At 40.5% G+C, this 27,319-nt stretch overlaps 2 protein-coding genes across 2 annotated transcripts in view; both read left to right on the forward strand.

Moving 5' to 3' along the window:
* The window catches only part of LOC145407680 (uncharacterized), a 2,954-nt gene extending 658 nt beyond the window's left edge, over positions 1-2,296 (forward strand). Inside the window, exons 1-3 of the mRNA XM_080278547.1 lie at positions 1-152; positions 1,157-1,363; positions 2,213-2,296. The exon at positions 1-152 is cut by the window's left edge and continues 658 nt beyond it. Coding sequence (XP_080134673.1) covers positions 1-152; positions 1,157-1,363; positions 2,213-2,296 — 443 coding nt within the window. The remainder of the gene's footprint in view (positions 153-1,156; positions 1,364-2,212) is intronic.
* A 13,224-nt stretch (positions 2,297-15,520) lies between these two features.
* LOC145407681 (sodium-dependent multivitamin transporter-like) lies at positions 15,521-26,389 on the forward strand. Its single transcript, XM_080278548.1, has 12 exons — positions 15,521-15,731; positions 17,825-17,955; positions 18,216-18,404; positions 19,598-19,758; positions 20,505-20,645; positions 21,062-21,120; positions 22,036-22,195; positions 22,711-22,829; positions 23,445-23,599; positions 24,199-24,359; positions 25,110-25,222; positions 26,253-26,389. Exons 1-12 carry the CDS (start codon positions 15,521-15,523, stop codon positions 26,387-26,389), a joined length of 1,737 nt encoding a protein of 578 aa, XP_080134674.1.
* Positions 26,390-27,319: the final 930 nt, after the last annotated feature.

A 27,319-nucleotide genomic window follows, 5' to 3' on the forward strand; every position in this document is an offset into this window, starting at 1 on the left:
GTCTCGTCTTCTACCTGCTGGTGGCTCTGGAGTTTCGGGGAGGGTGTAGAGGAGTGAAGACAGAAGTGAATCATGATGAAGTGGTGTGGCGCAGGGTAGCGAGATCTACGCTCAGGGTGCTTATGTTGTACACCGTCCTCTCACTGCCTCACGTAAGTCAGTGGCCTGAATCCTACATGGCATAGGAGACTTCGCAACACCTACTCCTTAGTGATTTATTTGCTCTTCACAACTAGAGTCGGTTGGTTTTCATCTGACAAAAATCCATTATCCCTTTCAGCTAAGTTACAGGCCAGGGGTTGTCAGAAGAAAGGTTTGATTTGTCTAGTAACCAAGGAGACTCGTTCGTACCTCATAACCAAGGCTCAAATTATTCAAGTTGATAGTGACCCAGTTCCCTCGGATGAAAACAAACTAACTATATTACCTTGTGGTTTATTAGGATTATTTTAATTTTGATATATATGCTTTGAAGAGATTATGTAAAAAATGATATTAACCAGCCGCATGCAGGAAAAAAAAAAAGATAAGGAAAAGGTGCTGGGAAGCCTCCATAAGATGTGAACTCTACCCAATTAGTGTGTGTGTGTGTGTGTGTGTGTGTGTTATTCTTATTAGCTTTGATTGCTTGGTTGCGCGGGCATCATCATCATTATCCTCCTCTTTCTCCTCCTCCTCCTCATCATCATCATCATCATCATCATCATCATCATCATCATCATCTTAACTATGATTAAATGATCGTCATATTCATACTACTACTACTACTACTGCTAATTCTCAGATACTTAAGCCTAGCAGGGAATGGCTCAAAATACAAAAGAGCTATAATCTAATATCCTAAACCAAAGGTGTCAACCGGCTGCATATATGTGTGTTCGCGTTTGTGTGTGTGCCTGTGCTTGTACAAGTATAAAATAACTCTTGAACATGATTCCTGATGACGGTACTAAAATATTAATCCATGCAAAACACTACGTAAGCACGTCAAACACTCAGCCCTACGGACGCATTTAGATATGTCACTGAAGGTAAGCGCCACACGATTATCTAAACACGTGACGCACATCCTGGCGATTGGACGTTGGAGTTTAGTGTGGATTTGGAGATTTCGAGGGCAGTAAAAAGTATATAAATGCTCTTTCTCTCCCCACAGACTCTGCTGCCCCTACTGTCACGAATGGTAGCGGTTCACCCCACCCTAGTCGACATTGGTCACCTGGTTCACCGCATTCACCTTCTGCTCTTCCTACCCGTCTACGCCTTCGCCTGTAACACCTTCCTCGTCTCCCTCAGGGCGTGGGGGAGATTTCTGGTGCATTGGGCGACCTGTAGATCCTCTGGGGGGACCAACAGAAGAGAGGTGAGAGAATGTGCTGTGGATTCGTAAGTACATGTAGATAACTAGGCCTGTTAGATGGAATGCTTAGAATTTCTCCCTCCAATAAATCTGCGTGTGTGTGTGTGTGTGTGTGTGTGTGTGTCTGTCTGTCTGTCTGTCTGTCTGTCTCTGTCTCTGTCTCTGTCTCTCTCTCTCTCTCTCCGTAACAGCTCTGTTGGGAGTTATGTAAGGGAAAAAATATGTTATGATAATACAGTGCAACCATAATGTAATCTAACCTAACTTTACCTGTTGAGATTCTTTCAAATTGTGGTTATAATTTTTCCCTTTTAACTTAGCCTAACTTATTCCATCCTGTTTCCCCAACCTAACTCTATCCAGCCTGATCCCATCCAACTTAAACCATTCTGTTCCTAGCCCAATCTAAAGGAACCTAACCTAACCTATCGTAATCCTATCGACCTTAAGCCAACCTAACCTAAACTAAGCAGAACCTAACCCAGCCTAACTTCACCCATTCAGACCCTAACCAAAGTTAACCTAATCCACCCAGAACATAACCTAACTTAAACTAACCACCTTCCACTTCACTACACAGCCACCCACTGCTGAAATGAGCATTACACATCACTCGCTGGCGAACGGTGTGTGAAGGGGCTTCAGACTATACTCCTGAAGCGGTTACATGCTCATGAAGTGAGAGCTGTGACGTCTAGAGGCTACTGAAGTGGATATTAAGACGTCTACAGGCTCCTGAAGTGAATATCGTGACGTCTGGAGGCTTCTGAAGGGCTGATGTTGATACTGTAACATCTAGAAGATGGTACCGAGTTATCTAAAAGCTTCTGAAATGTATACTATTATTTTTAGAGGCTTCTGAAGCTGATACCGTGGTGTCTACAGGCTTCTGAAACAGATATTGTTACTGTCCAGAGGCTTCTGAACTGGATATAATGACGTATAGAGGCCTCTGAAGTGGTTAGAGGCTTTTGAAGTGGATAGTGTGACAGTTAGAAACTTCTGAAGTGGACAGAGTGACGCCTAGATGTTTCTAAAGTGGATACTGTAACGTTCTGGAGGCTTCTGAAATGGATTTTGTGACGTTGCTTCTCAAATGAATAACGTGACACGCTAAATGCTCCTGAATGAATACGTGACATGGCTGTAGCTCTCTTGGGGCTTCTGAAATTGATGTTATAAAGGAGGTTACCCCAGCCCTTTCAGTAGGAGGTGCTAGGCTCTCCGAAGCTGAGTGAAATCAACTATACTTTTTTACTCTAACTTGGCCTAAAATAGCAATCTCTATTAAATACTGAGTTGTAACAATAGCTTTACACTAGAATCTGATGCTAGTCACGAGGAGGTGCTACGGAAAGGATGTCAAGTCATAGCATTGTCTTACTCTGCCACTTTGCGTCATGAGATAAGCTGCTAAAGGACGAAAATTTGGGCCAAGTTATGTTGAAAGGAGTATAGCAGCAGCGTGAATCACATACAAAAGTAGTGAACGTGGTAAAGGAGCCTGAGGCCTGTATTTACTAGTATAAACTCACTAAACCATACGAGTAAGTAGTGTGTATGACTGTTCGCACAGGCGTTCAACCTCATTCGCACAGGTACAAAACACTTCACAGTCGTATCAGGGTGTTGTAGACCCATGTAAATCCGAAACGTGAACCCGATGGACTACGGGCTGAAGTTGGCCTTATCCGGCAGTTCGCCATCCTCCTTTCGTGGGTAGAGAGGGAGATGAAGAACAATGTTTAGCAGGGCAGAGGAGCCGCTTGTTTATATCAATGCTACCATGTGTAGGCGTCCCTCTCCAAAGCCAGAATGGATATTAAAGTGTGTATGTGTTTGTCTTCACTCATAAAACTATCAAACAGTTCACAGTAAAATTATTGTGTGTATTAGAGGGATAAAATGTGAAAAACCAAACCATCTGTGATAATAATTATTAGCTGTTGTGAATATGTGTTTATAGTCAATATTGTTTAAGACTCTTTGGATACTTTATAAATATGATACATGGGCTTTAGAGGCAGATGATGCGCGCTTCCAGTATTTTCACCATTCTTCATCATCATCATCATCATCATCACCGTTCACAGTCAGTTACTTGATATCTACTGTGTCATCATTACCGTCATCATCATCATCATCATCATCATTATCCATCATTCACAGTCAGTTACTTATATCCATTGTCAGAAGTTATCATCACCATCACCATCATCACCATCATCATCATCATCATCATCGTCCTATCCCTAGTTCTCATATTACAAAGAGATGAGCAGGAAACCCCCTTCAATACAGTAATTATTTTTTTCTTTCTACTCCCAGATCATTATAATTAAACTTAGGAGATCACCCTAGTAATGAAGGGGTTAATGAAGGCTATATCTATCACATCCAGTTCCAAAAGTCCCTCATAAGCTATATAGACTGGCCTGAAAATTGCGAGAGTAGAATACAACCCCCCTCATATATATATATATATATATATATATATATAAATATATATATATATATATATATATATATATATATATATATACTGTGTTTATATACTTATATACACACACACATCACACTTGAGGGGCTAATCGTTTCACCCCGAAGACGTAATAGGATAAAATCGATTATGATGAAGATTATTTGAGGAGAAAACACAAAAAAGTCTCTCTTGTTTCAGGTGTATCCTCAATTTATAATTAACCCTTTCAATCTGAATCGGTAGAGAGGCGGCCTGCTGTCCCAATGGACCCAGGATCGAATCCCGGCTGGGGCAGGGAACAGTTTAAGGATTTGAATTTCTTAAAAGCAGACTTTCCTGATCTGCCAGATGACCCGCCGGCATGTCGTTAAAATACCCCCGCTAATACCAATACACCAGTCCTGTATGAGACAGCCCTAGCATGTATTCAGTATGGATGGTGGGTGTCAGCGTCGAAGTGGTGACATGTGGAGGCGTAGGAGGACTACTGGTTCTTGGGATAGGCCATTGCCCCCGAGAAATAGGCCCTGAAGCCTTTGCCCAGGGTCGGACACGTAAAAAAAAAAAAAAATCTGGTGACGTGTGTCATATTTATTCTTGCTACCTTCAAACGATTTTCTTCAGCTTAGGGAAAGAAACCAGGCTGTGGAGAGGGTAATGGAGACTGATTCTTACCCCACCACTACTAATGGTTTCTCCCAAGATAACAAAATCAACAAAAATAAACTAAAATACATCAGGGGAGGAAAAGGTTAAAGTTTTATAATACAGAGCAACTATTAGAAACTCCGCTAATCAGTAAGTTTTATCTGGACTGTATCATTTTTTAGGACTCGCAGGTAAAATATTCACCTTCACTTTGTATACCCTTACAAGTCAATAAAGCTGTAACTGTAATATATGCTACCTTCTCATATCTTTGTCTGCGTTATATATGGTTCCAAACAGACGGACCGTGGCAGTCATGGGATCACATGTGCCTGAAAATTACAATAAAAAACATATCACATCCCTGGGGTTCGATGGACGTGAAAATGAGCTAATTTTGTGGACTCACATGAATGTACGAACTTGGTGGCTCAAAAAATATTATATATATATATATATATATATATATATATATATATATATATATATATATATATATATATATATATGAAGTTGCATTCGGTTTGGAGTCCTAATAATAACCAAGGACAACATTTGCAGTTATAATCACAGGTTGCTCCATATATCACATTGCTTCGTCTATGTTTCAGAATGATAAGTGCTGTAAAAGGACCGATTTTTTTTTGTTTTGTTTTGTTAACTGTACATAGTTCATCGCTTCAGCACAGGATCCATCTCGTCCTTGTTACTTTACTTTGCGCCACTCCCCACCACGAAACGTAAAATAAAACTAAAAAATGAGTGAAGACAAAAACCTCCTAACACTGCACAAAATATCTTAACAGCATTTCTCCTCCTCGACTCAGCACTACACTTCACAAACACATGCATAAAACATAGACACCACAACCATCCAAATCTTACAGCCAGGCAGTATCCTCTACGAACCCTTAACAGGACATTCTTCCCAAATCAACTGCCTTGCCAAAGAGGCATAAGTTCACCGAGCCAGACTGCCAGGTGGCTGCTACCTCTCTCTGCGCCAATACCAACACAAAACAGGTCACCAACAGTCCACCATGTCTTCAGTGTGCTGTACCCTCTCACACCACAACTTTCTCTCTCTCTCTCTCTCGTCACACATGCATCTCACTCTCACAACGCACACAGTCCTTCAACATGTCTTCAATAGTAGATTTAAGGAAGTGCCCGTTTGAAATGACCTGGTCCTTGCAGTCCACTGGGTTCACGATCAGTCAGGGACAAGAAGAAGAAGAGGAACAACAACAACAACAACTGTTACTCCTCCTCCTCCTGCTCCCCCTTCTCCTCCTCCTCCTCCTCTTACTACCCCTACTACATGGTGGATCTTTATAAAGTGAGCTGTAAAGGATTCCCCTTCTACTCATAGAAAGAAACCGAGTGGGCGTTAGTCATGTACAGTAGGTCCCAGGGGAAAACCTACAATGATACCGTGCCAGTTCTCACGACGCAGCCATTAAACATCTACTACTACTGTTACAACTACTACTACCACCACTGGAGCTGCAACTCCTACTGCTACTACTACTACTACTAATACAGTTATTACTGCAACTACATAATAATAATAATAATAATAATAATAATAATAATAATAATAATTATTATTATTATTATTATTATTATTATTATTATTATTATTATAATTATAATAATACTAAGAATTAAAAAATAATAATAATAGTGATAGCCATAATAATGATAATAATAATGATAATAATAATAATAATAATAATAATAATAATAATAATAATAATAATAATAACCATAATAATAATAATAATAATAATAATAATAATGATAATAATAATAAAACTACTACTACTACTACTACTACTACAACTACCACTAAAATGCTTTATACTAATAATAATAGTTCATAGAAGTAACAATAACAACACTGCGTCCTGCCTGCCATATTTCCCAATTCTCCCTAAATGTCAGAAAGTATCCCTCCCACTCACATTACAGTATAGTCGTGTGTGCCCGATATTGCTCCAGCTTAAAAATAGTACATACATCTTCCATTGCCACAGCAGGCGGGGCAATGTCTACGAATTTATACTCATTTCTGTGCAGTCGATCAGAAGACTCGCCCAGGAGCTGTACGGTGATGTCCAAAATTATCAACATAGCCTGTTAAGTCACACGAAAAATATGCCTACAAAAGCAATACTAACTAAAAATAATATCACAAGCGAGCGGTAAATGGTATTCTTGTGTAAGCAGGTTAACAAACGTGGGGAAAAACTCACTGAACGCTTTCCAGTAGCATTCGTCAGTGGTGTATTTATTTCGAGAGAGAGAGAGAGAGAGAGAGAGAGAGAGAGAGAGAGAGAGAGAGAGAGAGAGAGAGAGAGAGAGAGAGTTTTCTATGTTCGACTTTGGGCAGACTAGACAACCCGTTCCCTTGGGCCAAGCGATTCTCTTATGTGCCATACACCTTCACATAAGATACAAGTGAGAGAAGGAGAAAGGATAAGGTGGAAGCAGTAACTAGGAGAGGCGTAGGGGAGATGATAATGATGATGATGATGATGGTGGTGGTGGCAGTATGAGAAATGAGGAAGAAGAAAAGTAAGGTAGTAGATTGGAGAGGTGTAGAGGAGATGATGATGATGATAACAAAGAGTTATTTAGGTGGTGAGTGGTGTGGAGTCCAGCTGTAACAACGGGGACAGGATAATGAGTCACCATAAACTGCTCTACAGTGGGGGAGAAGGGGGGACAGAAAGAGGGGCGGATGGAGAAGGGGAGATATGGGGAGACAGAGAGGAGACACACACACACACACACACACACACACACACACACACACACGAACGCGCATGCACCCACACATCTACTGTACATACACGCGTACAGTATCTCTATCAATCACTCAATCTATCTATTTATATATTCGACGCTGGGCATAAATCTTTCCCTTACCGGAGGCCTAGCAGTACCCTACGTGTTACATACCTTTACATGTCACCGTCACCGACTGGGCGCTAATACCCACTGTCAGTACTGACTATCCTGCTAAGACTGCATCATTCACGACTGCTATTAACGACATTGGCGAGGGTGTATTGATGACATATCCGTGAGTCCTGTGATGGTCAATTGATGGTGTGCTTTAAAGTAAGTAAAATAATCAAACTACTGTATTTCCTGCCCCAGCCTGTGATAGGACTCGCTGAAGATTACAGATATTTTACAAATTGACTATAGCCTCTTTGTTTTCATCTGAAGGAGCTGGATCACTCTCACAGCCAAAATAGGTAGTCATGGTTGTGTGAAATTCAGTGTGCCAGTATCATAAGTTAACAATGAGTCTCCTTGGCTACTAGTCAGATTTATCCTGCAGTCAGACTATACATGGCCATTAACTGAACTGAAAAGGGTTAGGGGTTTTTGTCGGACGAAACTAAACCGACTATAATATTTCATGCTTTTCTTCTTCTTTTTTTTTTTTTTCTTTACAAAGTGACTGAGCTAAGTTGTAACTATGCTATTTTTACTTTAACTTGGCCTAATATTTCCATCAGTCCTAATTGAATGCTGATCCGTCACAATAGATTGACACTAGAATACCATGCTGGTTACGAAAAAGTGCTCTGGAGAGGCTGCTGAGACGCAGCACTTTTTTTTTTTTCTGTCTCTAAATTACGAGAAATAAGTATCAAAAGGATAAAAATCTGGACCAAGTTTGTACCGCACCTGTGTTTGTGTGTGAATATAGAGCAGATTTTCACACTTTGTTATATAAGGCAGTGTTGTGGTGTCTGGGATTGGGTGGTCAGTTGGTGGTCAGCATTGCCCAGGGGAGGTTGCAGCCCGATATTTCTGCGTTAGGTGGCAGCCCTCATGTGTGTGTTCATTATTGAGTGTTCATTAGATAACGCCTTTTCATGATAAGGTGCTGACAAAGAAAAAGAAAAAAAATAGTTTCTTAAAGCCAAACAAATAGCTAGTACTCGCCAACATTAATCAAAACTGTCACATCTGCAAAATCTGATTCATCCCCTGGCTTAACTAAATCAGATGCGTCACTCTTTGACTCATCTCATCCAAACGGTTCGCCCTCAGTCTCAAACAGATGCATCGTTCTCGGACCTTCCGGGCTGAACGCACGGTGAAACGTGGTCGTCAAGATGATGCCCCTGGTAAGCCTGGAGATAATGTTACGGTTCTCTTTCCAACAGTGGATGATGGTATGGCGGACACTACCTTAACGTTATTGGTGTTATCATAGCTCACAATAATGGTGGCCTGTATCCAGTAGCAGTTTTTGCCGAATACTTAAGGGTCGCAATAGGAGAACCAGTTTTGATCTACGTAGTCCGTAGCCGTGTAGCCAAAGTGACGTGAATACAGGCAGAGATGTAGGTGATATGTATAAAACACAGGGAAGTGAGGAAATCCACCATCCACTCGCTCAATGTAGTGCTACCTTTAGATGACTCAACATTGAGTGACAAAACAAAAGACCTGAGTTAACCTAGGAAATCATTTGCTACGGTGGTGGTAGCCATATAACCAAATGACGCCTGGTGGTCTAGTGGGACAAAGTCCTCCGACCAGAGCCAGACACATGTAAATAAATACTGTAAAAAAAAAAAATAAATAAATAAATAAATAAGAGATCGATAAACAAATTGATACATAAACCAATAAATAAATATTAATGAATGTCTAAGTTAGACAGTTAAGCTCCATAAAGAACTCTGGTGGACGCAACAATAAGCTACACGAGACGTTATCATAAAAAAAAAAAAAAACGAAGATTAACCCATCAGTCTTACAACGCATAACTCATTTCTTATTATATAATTTTTAACGCCAGAGGATTTTATTCCAATTAAGTCATTTCTTTGATAGTGAAGGAGTTAGAAAAGTTCAGTCTAACTCCTCCAGTTCGAAAAGTCTCCCCAAAGCTGAATAAAACCGTCTGCCGTCAGCAAGAACAAACCCACACAAAAGACGCCCTCGTAGCGAAGAGATGAAGAGGTCAGGTGCAGTTTTTATAACGTTAGTGAAAGTAGACACGGTTTGGCTGAGACGGTCCATATTTACAAACTTTCCTGAGTCTCGCCAGTTTTCGTATTTACATTTTTTTTTTGCGTTAACCACTTCCACCCGATGACGTATTTAGTATTATTGCTACCTCAGGACAATTATATTCAGATTCGGAGAGACTTCGAAATGTAGGGGATATATCTATCTGGAGAGAGACGCCTTCATGTGATGGCTTAGCAACACGAGAGACAGAGAGAGAGAGAGGGAGCGAGACTCTATATTCCGCTTTGTGTGAGAGACTTGTTAATATTTCCAAGACAAATAAAAATAGTCCCATACTATTCTTTACCTCTCCTGTCACTACATGACAAATGGGAAGCTACTACAAGATATAAAAGCCGCTCGACCACAAGTATAAAATATATATATATAACTCAACTACAACTCAACCACAAAAGAACCACAAAGTATTTTGACACAAAGTCATATATGACATTTGGTAGCAGCGAACGTATACGAACCTCGTCTACGAATCAACAACACAACCAGCTCCAACCAGCCCCCTCCGTCTCCCAGATCATCATGCTGATGCAGAGGTCAAGAGATCACACGACGCCTTGATACAATATTGCAATTTCTACGACGAACCAGCGAATCTACGGACATCGTCTCCCAATTAAAAGCAAATTTCTACAAAAGCAGGCGATAATCTACAAGATTAGCTTCAGTCTACAGTGAATCCCGACAAAATACAGCCTACAATGCAAATAGTCTACGATTCTACAAAACAACTCTATAATCTTCACGTAACTTCAAGCAGCAACAAGAAGAATATAAAATAAAGCAAGTAAAGAAGAGGAAAAACCAAAGCAACAAGCACACAAGCCATCGCTGATGCAGAGGTCAAGACACGCAGCAAAATACCAAGTCCATATTCACAACTCATCTTACTCACCCGTCTTCACTCAAGTTACTCATCGCTACTCATTCACTCACCACAGCTACCAGTGTGGGAAGCCGACGTCACCATGTGCTGAGACGACAACACGCCAATCAACCCGTGAAGAACAACGCTATCACCACGTGCAACACCACTCACACCATTTCCTCCACGGTAAAAATTAGTGAGTTACATAGTTACTTCATTTATACAATACACAGTGATAGACCATAAGCTTCTGCACAAACATATAAAACGTGCTGTATAGTTACAGCTTAAATACACATACTTACTTCAGTTATCTGCATAACTCAAACACTAAATAATCACCAACAATAAATATTCTACACTGTATATATTCATTCATTTATTATAACATTTATTTACTACCAACGAGTGTTACCATTTATACCTACATAAAATATGTGTTTCATATATACAACTATACATTATTACATCTACAAAGTAATAAAGAAAATATACCATCACAGTTACTCAGTGAGCGATTAAAAGAACTGTATTAAACATTTATTAATTAAAGCTACCTAGTGGAAACATATAAATTAAGTTACAAGGTAAACTAGAAAAAAAAAATGGCCAACACAAATGACGTTAGCAAGAGTGAACATCTTCAACACAATCGTGAAGACAATGATTTCCACACAGTGCTGACACACATATTACCCACGATAGGTACAAGTGAACAACAAATCAGTGTATATAGTTAATACTGTATATATGTATATATATTTTTTATATAAAATAACAAAATATGGGACTATATAATTTCATTTTCAGTAATACCTGTGCAATATAAACTAAACTTTAAAAAAGTATCCCAAGGAAATTAGCCAGTAATTATGCAACCATGAACAACATGGAAAAAGCGTACACAAGCGAAGAAAAACAAACTATAGAAAATCAATACATACAAAAAAAAAAAAAAAAAAGTAAGAAAGAAAAAAGAGAAATAGAGTAATATCACATAACAAACAAATGAAAATAAGTGTAAGTGTTACTACATATGTCAAAATACCACATAAACTACAAACAAAAAAGCAAATTGTTGTCTCCACAAACAAGTGGCATGGCACATCATCACTATCATCGACCGCAGCATATGTTAGGACTGCAATTATTACAATTATGTAACTCCATATTATAATTATGTAACGACAAACGATTACATTCTGTTACACTTGTTACAATTATGTAACTACAAACAATATGTATCAATTTATGTGACAGTTGCATTAACAAGATGTAACTTTAACTACAATTATGTAACTACAAACAATACTACAAACAATATGTACCATTTCTGTGACAGTTGCATTAACAAGATGTAACTTTTATGTAACTTTAACTACAATAATGTAACTACAAACGATAGTAACAATTATGTAACGACAAACGATTGCATTATGTTACACAGTTGCATTAACAAGATGTAACTTTTATGTAACTTTAACTACAATTATAAGGCCAAGACACTTATGTAATAGTTGCATTAACAAAATGTAACTACAATTATAAGGCAACACAATTATGCATTAACACAATATTTTGTAACACAATTATGCATTAACACAATATTTTGTAACAATTCATAAAATGTTACAATTATGTAGTACCACAATGTTAGTACAATATTATGTCATACAATTATAGCACAATTCTGTATTACCAGTATCATCATACAAGTTAGGTGAAATATTAGACATTACTAAAGTGATAACTCTATGTAATGTATAACCTAGCAGTATTACCATTGCACAATTATATGCGTACGTCTGTTGTACATGCACGTCTTACAAAGTGTTATACAACAACCATTGCATTTATTCAAATATGTATACAACTTGTTTAAAATGTAATATTACTGAATAATCACTATTTACTATGAATAATATATGTATACAATATTCATACAATTATGTTACTTTACAATATTATGTATTTCACTTAATTAGCTTATAAGTTCATTATAATGTGTATATAGTATGTATTAATATATTAGGACTATTAACTGTCGATGGTATGCCATTTTCGCGCGGCCGAGCAGATGTAGGACTACATATTATATTTACAAATCATGATAGATAGATAGATAAATAGATAGATAGACAGCCCTCTGCGAGCCTGGGAAAAGGAAATGAGGTTTGCAAGTTACACTGAGGAAAGCTGACGACAGCGGCCAGTAAGGAGATGATGCAGTTAGCTGTCAGCAGTCCTCTCGTGAACAAAGACCTGGTGACCACACGCACATATACACACATACTCACACACAGGCTTCTTTAAACTTTCCATCCACGAGGAATACACGTGATACGTCTCCTGTTTCACCAGAATTTAGGAAAGAGAGCTCAGAAGGGGACAAGCGATACTAGAGGCAGGTCGAAGGGGAGAAGGGCTTAGCAACTCGAGAGACAGAGAGAGAGAGAGAGAGAGAGAGGGAGCGAGACTCTATATTCCGCTTTGTGTGAGAGACTTGTTAATATTTCCAAGACAAATAAAAATAGTCCCATACTATTCTTTACCTCTCCTGTCACTACATGACAAATGGGAAGCTACTACAAGATATAAAAGCCGCTCGACCACAAGTCTAAAATATATATATATATAACTCAACTACAACTCAACCACAAAAGAACCACAAAGTATTTTATGACATAAAGTCATTTATGACACTGACACACCTTGGCTGTGGAGCTGCCCAGTTATACAAATATCCCTCAACTCCCTCCCTATCTCCCAAAATGGAGATGGATGTGTGTGTGTGTGTGTGTGTGTGTGTGTGTGTGTGTGTGTGTGTGTGTGTGTGTGTGTGTGTGTGTGTGTGTGTGTGCGCGCGCGTGTGTGCGCGCGCGCTTAAATGCTCACCCCTTTCATTCAAGGCAGCAAAAGTTAAGAAAAAGCAAGATGTCGTTAACCTTTAGTTCAAAAAGTCTGTCTTACACTGAATAAAACCTGGACAAAACAAAAATAAAGGATGGATTCATTAGTCACCATTTCGAAAAGTGTGTCCTAAACTTAATAATATCATTTGAAGGTAGTACAAGAAATAAACGGATTAATAAATAAATAAATATGCAAGTAAGTAAAAAGGAAGAGAAAATTAGAGTGGTGTCTATTTTTACCTGTGAACCTAGTGTCTACTCATGCAACTTGCTACTCTCACCTTAGTAACGGGTTTTATTGTGCATTAGGTAACTCTGCAACTGTGTGTGTGTGTGTGTGTATGTGTGTGTGTGAGGTCACAGTGAATGTACTGGTAGCAACAGGTCCTCGGTATCAGTGTGTGTAAGCAGTGACGGGAGAGAGGTGAGTGAGTACCCAGATGCATAGCAGAAAATATACACCTTTCATACACACTGCCACCACTATAAGGATTATCATACGGTGCTTCACTGGAGTCTGGTGATTAATGTGTAAAAAGAGAAAAGTATAAGGATTTTTTTTTTTTTCTTTTAGAGTCGAGTGCATATCCAGGTGTATAACAAAATATTTACCTTGCATACACACTGCTACTATTGCAGGAATTTTAAATTGTGCACGGTGCTTCTTTGGAGTGTGGTGATTAATGTGTAAAAAGAAAAGAAAATTAAGGAACATTATTTGTCTTCAGAGGTAAGTGCATAGTCAGCTGCATAGTAGAAAAAATACACCATGCATACACACTGCCATCATCCCCACACACTGCTACCATTTACTTCACTGGAGTGTAGTGATTAATGAGTAAAAAGAAAAGAAAAACTATATGGATTTTTAAATGATACAGTTTCGACCGCTTTTAAATAACGTTCACAATAAGACAGTTTCAGTATGTGCGGATAATTTCTACCACAATAACAGGCTACTGGCAGTGTGAAATCTAGGTCGGATTCTGAGTGGCTTTGGAGATTTCGCAGCACCTCTTCGATGGCGATTTATTCTGGGCACTGCATCTCGATATCCACATGTTTGGTAATGATACAAATTTTGACGATATTAGGACGATATAAATGACACAAAACGGAAGGTAAAAGTGTATTGTGAAAAAATACACAGCTAAGGAAGAGGTGGTACGAAGCCTCCTGTAGTACTTAGACTAGTACCCCGAGACCCCTCCCACCTGCATTTCGTCTGCCCCCGATATTCATCAATTGAAATTGTGCACTATCCACACTCGTCAACTATTCTTTCTTCCTTCTATGCTTGTCTAGTCAGTTCTGTCCTATCCACAACATTAGCTATTCTCTTATTTACCGTTATTCGTTTTACTCAGCACTATACTCCATTTTTTCTTTTTATTGAGGCGAAGATGCACTTGACAAGTTGATGATAACTGGGTGAATGCAGTATGTCCAAAAAATATATACTAACCCAAATTTCCCCTTCAGATATTTGTTGTCTTTTAATAATGCTAGATTATGAAGTAACGTTGCATTTAGCCAATAATCACCACTCTGTCAAGTTCATCTTCGCCTCGATAAAAAAAAAAAAAATGGAGTATAGGTACTGTATATATATTTGTCATCTAATCTATCTCTGACATCAATTTTGACGTTTTTGTAATCCCTCCCCCCCTCCTCTCTCTCTCTCTCTCTCTCTCTCTCTCTCTCTCTCTCTCTCTCTCTCTGAAGCATTTTCTTTTCCGTGTTTAAAGTTTTCTACTAGGATTAAGGCGCTGTGAGACTGAATGGCCTATGTATCAGTCCACCTCGCTATAAATATATATTTTTCTCTCTTCATCAGTCAGTCAGTCAGTCAATCAGTCAGTCAGTCAATCAGTCATTCAGTCGGTCTATCAATCAGTCATTCAGTCAGTCATTTTATCGGTCTCTTTCTGTCCGTCTGTTTTCTGGCGCACCATAAAAATGATCTGGATGGTGACAAGGATAAAACACGAGTACGTCCTCTTAGTCAAGGGATTAAATTATTCATTCCTTTTCAGAACAATAGTAAAGGTGATTGAACTTGTACAGGCGACATTCTCGTGGCTGGAAGACGTGTTTTCGACCTTATGTCTGCCCTAATAACCATCGTGCACTCGATATACATTAATCTAAGTCTTCTTCTTCCCTTAGAATAACAACAAACAATGGCTGGGTTAGTAAGGGCGACTTTCTCTTGGCTGGACTACGCTGTGTTCGGCCTTATGCTGCTGCTCTCCCTCCTGGTCGGGCTGTACTTCGCCGTCCGCAACAGGAATAAGGCTAATGATGAGTTTTTGGTGGGGAGCCGGAACCTTACCTGTCTCCCTGTCTCCATGTCCCTCGTTGTTACCTATATTTCGGCTATCGCTATACAAGGTGGGATACACGACCAGAATATCTAACTTTTTTCCTCTTTCTCTGTCTATCTACCTACCTGTCAGTCATTCAGTTTATCTATCTATTTATCTATCTATCTGTCTGTCTATACATCTATTTATCTTTCTTTCTTTCTCCTACTATTAATATTCCTCTTCATATATCCATCTATCTCTTCTCAGGGTCACTTATTCTTGGGCCATCGTCTTGATGGAAGGTGAAGGCAAATTCAAGGACCTGTTAGATTATACCTGAATATACAGTATCTTTGAGAGAGAGAGAGAGAGAGAGAGAGAGAGAGAGAGAGAGAGAGAGAGAGAGAGAGAGGGGGGAAAAAGTTTGAGATGAATAAAAATTGTCTTGGGATATTAAGGATAAAGTAAATATACAGTACGTCATCATATTGAAAGAAAACGTCTATAAAGGTGGAAAAAATAACTGGCGGATAGCAGAAGTAAGCTAATTATACGTCTTTGGACTGAAAGGGTTAAGTTTGGCAGATGTTTGATTGGTTGTGGAGGTGTGTGTGTGTGTGTGTGTGTGTGTGTGTGTGTGTGTGTGTGTGTGTGTGTGAATTTAGGTGGTACAAGTGTTTTGCAAGACGTCAAGAATATGAATCTGTAATTACATGATTAGATTACGAGGTCATTACTCAGAAAAACTTTGACTGGAATTTGGGAAATCGATTGCCTGTTTGATTCCGTGTAAAAATTAATAGGAGTGTGTACCATTATGATTATTAATGATGGTGATTACTATTACAAATAAATACACACAAGACATACAGCATCATTTTGATCAGCCGTGAAGATAAGGTAGCTTATGAAAAATAATAAGTGTTTCCTTGTAATGCAGAATCGTCATTACCAGAAATGACAGTACTTCCGCTCCTAAATAAACATATCGAGATATTATGACATCGATAGTTTAAAATTTAAGTCATAAACTCTGGCAAGTAGTCATAAAACATAGTCATGGCGATTTCATTTGCTGTGTATTTCGTTACCCTTATTACGTCTTTAAAATGTTTATATGTATGGTAAATAGTCCAGTAATTATAGAAATCGATATCGATTACACCAAATCTGATGCAAGTGTGATGGTATGGTGTGGAGCAGGTGTAGTGTAGATTCTGTGTAATGCCAATGTGGTGCCATGCTGTAGTGCAAGTGTGGTGTAGTGTGATGTGCGGTAGGTTCTAGGTTATCCCGATGGGATGATATGGTGTTATGTGGTGTGGTCTGATATGATGTAGGTTCAACTCGGTGTGGTGTAGATGTGTGTGAAGCGTCAAGCACCTATGTAACAGTGTGGTCCTGCTTGCTGTGGTGTGATGTGATGTGGTGTAACGAAGGTGTAGGGGAGGCTTTGCGTGATGCTGTTGTAGTGGTTGTTCTGGTGTGGTGTGTTGATGGTATATTACTGTTGTATTGGTATATTACAGGTGTCGCGACTGGGACATACAACCACAGTATCCAGTACTTTTGCAATAATGTGGGCTTGTTTTTTTTTTTTTTAATGTGAGGAACCAAAGGCAACGAGCCCGCAAAACTGTTCCTTCCAAGAGAAAAACAAAATACAAGAGGGGGCAAATTCAAGATCTATTCATTTCGAGATGCCTGGACACACTGCGTTTGAAAGACTGGAGATCATAGGAAGCAGGAAATACAGAGTGAGACAGTTCCTGAGTTGACCTGTTGCATAAATGAAGGACTGGGAGTAACGGTTAACACTTGCATTAGAGAGTTGGACAGAAAAGGGGTGAGAGTTTGCTGCTAGACGGGTGCTACGCGCCCGTCGTAGAGGTGGAGGAATGCATGCAGATAGTTCAGAGGAACAGTGACCATTGAAGTAGCGATGGAAAAGAGATAAAGATGCAACAGTGCGGCGAAGAGACAGAGGTTGAAGGGAGTCAGTAAGAGGAGGAGAGTTAATGAGACGAAAAGCCTTTGACTCCACACTATTGAGAAGAGCTGTATGTGGGGAGCCTTCCCACACATGAGAGTTGCTGTGTTGCGTTGTGTGGTGCGGTGTAGTGTGATGTAGGTGGTGGTGTGGTGGCGGTATATGACAGGTGTGTTGGTATATTACAGGTGCCCCGGCGGAGACCTACTACCACAGCATCCAGTACCTGTGTGGCAATGTAGGCCTGCTTGCTGTGCCCGTCGTTGCCCTCATCTTCGTACCATTCTACTATGACCTCAATCTTGTCTCCGTTAATCAGGTCAGTTCCCCCCCCCCTCTCTCTCTCTCTTTTTCTCTCCCTCATTTTTAGCCTGTCGTCTCTGCCTGTCTGTTTCTGTCTCTGTTTTTCTCTATTCCATTATCTGTCCGTCCGTCTGATTTTTTCCGTCTGTCTTTGCGTAAGTGTCTGTCTGTGTGCCTGTATGCCTATCTGTGCCTGTCTGTCTGTCGATCTGTTTACACATCTGTCTTCATCAATCTATTTTTCTATTTACCTATCTCTATCGCTCTCTCCTACAGTACCTAGAGATGAGGTACAACTCCTTGGCAGCCCGTCGTGTGGCCAGCGCCCTCTTTATCGTCCAAATCCTGCTCAACCAGGCCGTCGTCATCTACGCCCCCGCCCTCGCCCTCGCCGCCGTCACAAACTTCCCCATCTGGGTTTCCATCGTGTCTGTGGGCGCCATAGCTTCTCTTTATACTGCTTTTGTGAGTGGGGTGTCTCTTTACACTGCTTTTTTATACTGCATTTGTGAGTAGGCTGCAGCTTCTTTTTACACGGCTCTTTACGCTTTTTTTTGTGGGTGTAGTTTATTTTAGCACTGTTCTTTACATTGCTTTTTAAGTACCGTATTGCTCTCTGTACATTGCTCTTTGCAATGTTTTTGTGAGTAGTTTCTCTTTAAACTGCTTGTGTTAGCATAACTTCCCTTTACGCTGCTTTTACGAACATAGCTTCTCTTCACATTGCTTTTGTGAGTAATACCTGGCGTTTTTTAGAAGATGCCGAGGGTCATATCTTTAATGCTTAGATAGTGAACATAAAGATCTAGAACAAGACGTCACTTGCCCTTCTTGACCTACCCAACTGGACTTACACTCTTTTACGGGGGAGGTAGTGGCAGGTCAACCTAGCCTAGTTGGCCCTGCATCAACGCACCCGATCACGTTTTCTTTCTTTATTCGTCCTACAAGCCAAGGAAGACGCTAAAGTGTTCCTTATAACTTTGCCACCTCTTGGGTCTTATCTTTGTTGGCATAGGAGGTTTCACAGCAATTTTTTCTTAGTGATTTATTTTAAGTAACAACCCTTGATATTGTGATTAGGCTATATATTTTTGGTTTTAATATAGTTTGCCTCAGTAATGTGCAAGAGGAGAAGAGTACAATGCCCCCCTCCAAAAAAAAAAAAAAAAAATCGCTGAGGAAAAGACGTTACGAAGCCTCCTACGCCACCAGGAACACGACCTATTATCAGCTCAGCATCTACTGCCAGGAATCTCCCTCTTCAGAAGTTACTCTTGTTTGGCACACCTAGAAAATGGAACCTTGGGCTGTATTCTAGGTGGCGTAGTAAATTTCTTAACATCTTTTCCTCAGCGATTTACCCTGGATGGGGTAACAAGACTATTTCCGTGCGAGTGAGAGTCCAACAGAATTCCGCCAGCTCATCACCTTGCACACTTCAGAGGGCGGGATGAAGGTGGTGGGGGTGATACGCGAGGGAGAAAGATTACACAACTAATAATTTTCTACGATCCAAGGGGATTGAAGGAAGTGTTATTATCGGTCGCTTTCCAGTATGTGATGCTGTTTGGCAGGATCATAGGAGAGAGAGAGAGAGAGAGAGAGAGAGAGAGAGAGAGAGAGAGAGAGATAACTAATAATTTTCTGTTCCTCAGGGTGGGATGAAGGCAGTGGTATGGACGGACGCCCTTCAATTCGTGGTGCTCTTCGGGGGCATCGTAGGCGTCATTGCTAAGGGAGTGACGGACATGGGGGGCTTTGAGAAGGTGTGGAAGATAGCAGTAGAGCACAACAGGGCAGGCTATCAGATTCTAAAGTGAGTGAATGATGATGATGTTGATGATTGTGCTGAAGTGAGTGGCGATGACGATTCTGTAGTGAGTGGTGGTGGAAGTGAAGTGAGTGATGATTCTGAAGTGAATGATAGTGGTGGTGATTCTGTATTGAAAAGTGGAAGTGATCCGGGTGATGATTCTGGTGTGAGTGTTGGTAGTGGTGTTTATGAAGTGAGTGGTGTTGATTTTGAAGATAGTGATGATTCTGAAGTGAGGACAGTGGTTATTCTGAAGGGAGTGGTGATCATTTTAAAGTGAAAGTGATGATTTTAAAGTGAGTTATGGTGATGATTATTTTGGAGTGAGTAGTGGTGGTGATTCTGAAGCAAGCGATGATCTTAATGTGAGTGAAAAAATAGGCGGAATATTTCTTAGTTGCTGTTGTGTATACACTACCACAGATATACACGCACATAGTCATAACCAAATCAATACACACACAAAGTCATAACCTCATCAACAAATCAACCTCTCCTCCCCCACACTCACACGTCACGGAGAGAAGCAACGTCCTCTACCTACATAATCTAGTTACAGAACTTTGCTTCAAACAACAACACTTGTAATTTAGATCAGATTCAGACCTATATGTAAACTCCAAAATTACACGCAGTTATCATTGTTAACGTTCATAATTTTTTAGTATTCCACCTAATAACCTATAGATCTTGTATATTCAAGGACAACAGTGCCTTTTCTGCATTTAATATTGGTTTGGTTGTGTCAGCTGGAATGTGAGCCTGTTCGATCGGCACACAGTGTGGGGGCTGGGGTGGTCTGGCTTCCACAGTACGATGTCCACCTACACCTGTTCCCAGACGGCTATCCAGCGGTACTCCAGCATGAAGAGTCTTAAGCACGCCTATATGTGAGTCTACAGGCCGTGGTGGGGATGGGTTGGAGTCTGTTCACCTGATTAGACACTTTTTTACTTCCACACGCTGCTCAGTGGCGCTAATTCCCTTGCTCCTTCTGTTGTATGGTTTACCTCAGGTCCCTGGGCTCCGTCTACTGTTATGCCATCCGGAATTCCTAAAAACATTCTCTTCATCTAAATCTCTTTCACTTAGGCTGAACTTGATACTGCTGTGCCCTTCCTTTCTGCTACATCCCATCAACTTGTCTTTCCTCACTCTTTATCAATTGCTACAAATAAATAGATGAAAAAATAATGAATAAGTAGTTATGCAGTGAACAGAAATTAATTATATTCTGGAGACACTGGTATAATTATGAGGTAGAAATTACTGAATCTACTTCATTTCGATAATTTTCCCTTCCCAGGTCTGTTTTTATGCTCATCCCCTACTACGCCACCCTCTCCGCTCTGATGGCACTAGCAGGTATGGTGCTCTCTCTCTCTCTCTCTCTGTCTCTCTGTCTCTCTCTCTCTCTCTCTCTCTCTCTCTCTCTCTCTCTCTCTCTCTCTCTCTCTCTCTCTCTCTCTCTCTCTCTCTCTCTCTCTCTCTCTCTCTCTCTCTCTCCCATGTTCTCCATCAGCATTGTGTCTTAATCTTCTCACTAGTCTCATTCTTTTACCCATTAACTTCTTGATTTCAGTTTGCTTCTCATTCATCATCATCACCATTTTTGAAATATTAGATGATCAGGCAAGGTCTAGGAATGAATGCTGACGACTACTTAAAATCTGATGTTATGGTTGCACACAGGTATTTTATTCAGGATGTTAAGCACTTCATTGTTCTCGAGTGTATATTTTCTTCCGATATGGTCCTGTCTTCGGCCAACCTTTACTTCTTTCTTCAGCTTCGGTACTCCTTCTTGGCCATCTTCTTTGAACCCAGTACTGTTCTCTCTCCCATCTAATTCTTCATATTGTAGGTGGTAATGTAGATATCAGTACACCTTTTTCTTTGCGATTTTTATTCTTTAACTTTTAGCATATTCCACATCAGAGTTATCTTCTGTACTAGGGTTTTATGTACAGGATAAAAAAGTAAAGAGCAAATGGTGCGAAATATTCGAAGCCTCTTTGGATACGACCACTTGCATGATTCACATTCAACCTTGCATTCTTCTCCCCCGTGTCTGGTACACTTCACCAACTACGCCGAGTGTGACCCCCTTTCTTCTTTAGATCTACTACTTTCTCTTAACATTCTTCTTTCTTCTCCTTCTCCTCTTCCTTCTCCTCCTTCTCTTCCTCTTCATTTTCCTCATAATATTCTAATACTACTTCATTTAATTTCACCTCCAGACCAACTTCATCTCTCAGTCATCCTCTCCTTCTCCCCCAGGTCTGGTACTCTTCGCCAATTACGCCGAGTGCGACCCCTTAGCAGCGGGCCTAATCCAATCCAAGGACCAGATTCTGCCCTTCTACGTCATGGACCGACTCAGTTCTGCTCCTGGAATTGCTGGGCTCTTTGTTGCGTGTCTCTTTTCGGGGGCTCTCAGGTGCGTGCGTTGGGGGGGGGGGGCGTTGCGTGTGGAGTGTGTGTGGGGAGGGGTTGTGTGCGTTTGTGTTTGTGCGTGTTTGTGTTTGAGTGTGTGTGTGAGATAATGAAGATAGTTTTGTACCGTCTTAAACTAAATGAAATAGTCCAGCGTTAGCCAGGATGAATGAGTTAAGAGGTCCCTAATATTGCCAGGTTAATTAATACCACTCATGACGAAGGGTCTTATTTTACGTGGTTTTGGAGATTTCGGAACACCTCTTCCATAGAATCGACTTAGATTTCATCAGTGACATTTAAATGTCACTGATGAAATCTAAGTCGCTTCTAAAACTATATAAACAACACACACGAGGATGTCAATGTGTAAGAAGGATAGTACTTGAAAATCGCAAAGGAAGAGGTGTCTCGAGGTTTCCTGTGCCACACCAAATGCAAGCCTAAATCAAAACACCGCTCCCCTTCCTAACTCCATTTCCTCCCTCACCACCACCTCATCCGCCCTCGTCCCCGCAGCACCATCTCGTCAGGGGTCAACTCTCAGGCCGCCGTCACCTGGGAGGACTGGCTCTCCATGAATCCTAGGTGCTCATCCCTCTCCAGGAGTACGCAAACCCTCATCATTAAACTTCTGGGTAAGGTACTTTTCTCCCTTTTTTTTCCTTAATCTTCTTTTCTTTCCCTCCCTCCTCCTCCTCTTTCACTTTGTTTTCTTTGCCTGTTCGTCATGTTTTGCTTCCTTTTCTGCTAGTTTATTTTAATAATCGTATTTGTTATACTCATCAGCTGTCTTTTCTGTCTCTTGAATTGGAAGCTTTCTTTTCCTAACGCTGCATAAGGCTGGGCATGGTAGGAGATAATGTAAATGTTTTCCATCGTTTTCACATACGGATTAGAGTCAACATCATAAGTATCTACCATCAATTATACGTGGTAATTAAGTGGATAGAACAATGGGTCGCGGACTGTGTGGGCACCAGTACGGAAAAAACGTCCCTATGCAAAGCAGAGGGTTATTGAATACTGACGTTTTCTCATAATATCTACCCTGAATCTTGCAACGACGAACACTGGAACGAAGAGTGGAAAAAGGTGGAAGGAAACACGTGCGAATGTAGATATATTGATTTATTTTCCTGACTAACTTTGCTTATTGAATCCAGTAGAGAATTAACTGATTTCTCATTACTCGTGTTTTCTTCCACTTCTTCCCCACATACTGTTTACATGAATACGAGTTTTGCCGGCAGCTCTGGGTTACGGAGCAGTGGCTGTGGGTCTGGCCTTCATCGCCGGCAGTATGGGTGGTGTTCTACAGGCAGCCGTGGCAGTCACATTCGCCGTGGCTGGACCTCTCATGGCTGCCTTCATTATGGCTATCTTTATGCCATTTACTAATGCTAAGGTGGGGCTGTTATATTTTTTGTAGTTTATTATCATTAGCATCATCATCATCATCATTAATAGAATTATCATCATCATGGTATCATCACCGTTAGTATCATAATCATGTATCATCACCATCACTATCATCAACACCATCATCCTGCTGACCATGCCATCTCTTCTTTTCTCAGACTTTCTTCCACTCCGTCAGTGGTATCAGCAGTCATTGCAAGACCATCAGCACATAACACCTCCCAAGCCACTCCAGTTTTGAACCCAAATGATAACGCTTTCGGTACCCTAATGAACAGGAGTGACTCAGGACAGACCCCTGGGGAACTTCCTTCTAAATGTACCGTTTTTTATTCTGGATGTTACTGGAGATGGATCACTTCGTGTGGTGGCACCGATATAATTGAGCAACTCCTCTTCCCAGTTATGCAAGCGTCTCCCAACTCCCTCCATGTTCCCAGAAAGGAGGATGGTGAACTGCAGTATAAGGAAAACTTAGCCTGCAGTCCACTGGGTTCAAGATTCAAACAAGGCCGGGTAGCAACTGTTACTACTACTACTACTACTGCTGTTACTGCTTGGTTGTAGATCGTCTCACTTTTGCAGGGGTCGTGTCTGGCCATGATTCTGGGGACAGTACTGGCTCTAGGATTCTACTTTGGCAGCGTGAGCATTGGCCTGACTCCGGAACTGTTGCCAACTTCAACGGAGGGCTGTCCTGAGCATCTCAACATCACTACTACTGCTATTACTGCTCCGGTTGTCAGGTAGTTTTTCATTCTTTTCCTTCTTCCATTTACCGTTCTCTCTCCTCTTTTCCATACATTTCTGTTTCTCTCTCCTTTCGTACTCTTTCTTAGTTTTTCTTCTTTCTCTGCTCTGTTCCTCTCTCCTTTCGTATAGTCTCTCTTTGTCCCCCCTCTTCTTCTTTCTCTGTCTTCCTCTTACTCCCTCTCCATCTTTCCCCTCCTCGTTTATCCTCTTCCTATTCCTCCCCCTCTTTCTCTTCATGTGAGGACTGTCCACATCACCTCAGTGTCATTACTTCTGCTCTTACTATACCTGTCGTCAGGTATTCTCTTCTTCTGTTTCCCTCTTTTGCAGCTTTCTTCATCTCCGTCCCTTCAACTTTTCTTTTTCCCACTTTTTTTTTCTCACTTTCTTCTACCCCTCTTTCTCTTATTTTTAATCCCTCTCTCTAGTGGACAGACACTGAAGAGAGAATTAGCAAAACTCAGAACCGGCAAATTAATCTTTACGTCACCAAGAATCAATATCACAGCTTTATAATTAGCATTCTACTCTACACCATAACTGTTTGTAAAGAAAAGAGGCCAGTGTCTGCAACATCACGCAGTCTTGTTATTTTAGTCACTGTTACTATTCCATCCCAGGACGTCGTATCTCTCGCATTGCTTGTATCATTTAAGTCACTGTTGTTTTTCTGTTCCAGGGTGGCTGATCTCTCTCTCTCACTGTTTTTATTATTATAGTCACTGATCCTTTTTCCGCTGTAGGGTGTCTGATCTGGACTACCCCCAAAAGCTGCTGGGCATCTCATACACGCTGCTGGGAACACTTGGTTTCCTCGTCTCCCTTTGTATCGGTATTATCGTCAGTGTTTTGACAGGTGAGTGGGGCATGCTAAAGAGAATAATAAAAGGCGATATATAAGTGTTCGTTAAATAATTAGGATTTGTCTTTTTCATGGCGAGGAGAATAATAAATAAAGTTATATACGTATCTGTCTTTCAGGAATTTTGGGCTTATTTATTATTATTAATATTATTATTGTTATTATTATTATTAATTATTTTTTATGCGGACGAGAATTCTATATGGCGTTCTATAAATGTTCTTAAAAATCAGAGGCTTTGTCTTCCCCCTTAAGTTGTAAGATTTGAAGCATACGACAGCGATTTCTTAAGTCAGAGAAGTACGATAGGAGACGGTAGAGGAGAATTTATGTCCAGTTCGTGGGAGGAGGTTATGTATTCACCTATGTTTGTCTGTTTGTTTGTTTTTGTGTCCACACGATATCTCCAGAAGTTCTCGATGATTTTCAATGAAATTTTGTGGAGGGGTGGGCCATGAGCCAAGAAAAAATTGATTAGATTTTGGGAATGATCCGGATCCGGATCCGGATCCTATGTATCCCTCACATCTCCAAAAGTTCTCAATGAATTTCAATAAAATTTTGTAGAAGCGTGAGCCATGGGTCAAGGAACAATTGATTAAATTTTGAGGTGGATCCGGATCCTATGTGTTCCACACAATGTCTCCTCTGATTTGGATCTGGATAATTTTTAATAGCAGTGGCATTGGCGAAGGTATGAGCTCTCTGAGTGCATTCTAGCTGAAAATGTGGTTATTATAAATACAACTCTTTTCGCACTCGGTCTGTCTGTATGTAAGGCATGTATATATATTTTTTTGTCTAGTTGTCTGTTAATTCGTCTATGTGCTTGTCTGTCTGTCTGTCTGTTCTTTCTGTAATTTTCATCGTTTCTGTCTGTCTGTCTGTTTGTCTCTGCCTTTCTTTCTGTCCGTCTGTATCAGTCTGTGTCTGTGTATATGTCTGTCTGTCTGTCTGTCTGTCTCATCTGAAAGTGAGTTAGAGAGCCCGAGAGACCCAGTCCTTCTGCATATCTTCCAATCAGGTGGAGAAAGAGGCCGCACCATCAAGCCCCACCTAGTACATAAGTGGGTGAGGTGTTGTCTGCCTGATTCATCCTCGCCATCCACATCATCCACACGCATCAACAAGAGGACGGGGGAGATCATCACGCGCTTCTGAGGTGGAGAGGTGGATGAGGGACAACTGGTGGACTGGTGGGTGGAAGGGAGTTAAAGAGAGGGTGTTTGTAATTAGAGAGGGCTTATCCGTAGGGGGAAGAAAATTAAAGATAGTCTGCTGGTAAATGGGTGAATAGTAGAAATCTAAAGAAAGAGACTTGGATCTGTATTCTTGTAGGGTAAAAGGCTCCTTAACATCTCTTCCTTAGCTAGTTTTTTTTGAGGGGTGATACGACTGGTTAATATCTTTTTGTACTTTATGCAGAGTATGGTGATATTAGAATGATTTAGATGACACAGAAGGGGATGACAAGGTGTAACAAGTAAACTAAACCGCTTAGGAAGAGGTGCTAGGGAGCTTCCGGAACCGACGTGAATTCTGGGCTTGGTAGAGCATTATGGAGAAATACTGGTAATAGAAAGAGTAGGGTACTTAGAGAGAGAATGTTTGTAGAGGGAAGAAGATTAAAGAGAAATGTTTGTTGCTGGAAATTAGTAGTCATAGATGCTTAGTTTGTAGAATTAGATGAAGTATGCTGGCAGTTGTAGATGAGATATGTCGGCAGGTGAAGGTTCAAGAAGAAATTTATGTCTGTACGTGGAGATTGAGAGAATTCTAGTAGGTATGCTCGTTCCCATGTCATCACTCATTCCTCTTTGAAGATAGTAGTAGTAACTCTTTATCTTAGTACCAATAATTACTCAAGTTGTTGGAGCCTAATAATTTGCCCACTAGTATTAACCCTTCGTCGTTTTGTAATACTTGGTAAACTTGACCCATTTGTTGTGCTGAATGTGATTGTTGTTAGTAAGCTGGACTGTAATTATATCGTCTTTTAAAATCGATTCTGATACCCATAGCTAGTGAAGTAAAATCCACAATGTAATCATCCATCATTTTCTACATATGGACAAATCTGATTCAGTTTTA

The sequence above is a fragment of the Coenobita brevimanus genome, chromosome 74 (genome assembly GCF_032717465.1).
Source record: "Coenobita brevimanus isolate Jiangsu-jjx chromosome 74, ASM3271746v2, whole genome shotgun sequence".
Classification (NCBI taxonomy): Eukaryota; Metazoa; Arthropoda; class Malacostraca; order Decapoda; family Coenobitidae; genus Coenobita; species Coenobita brevimanus.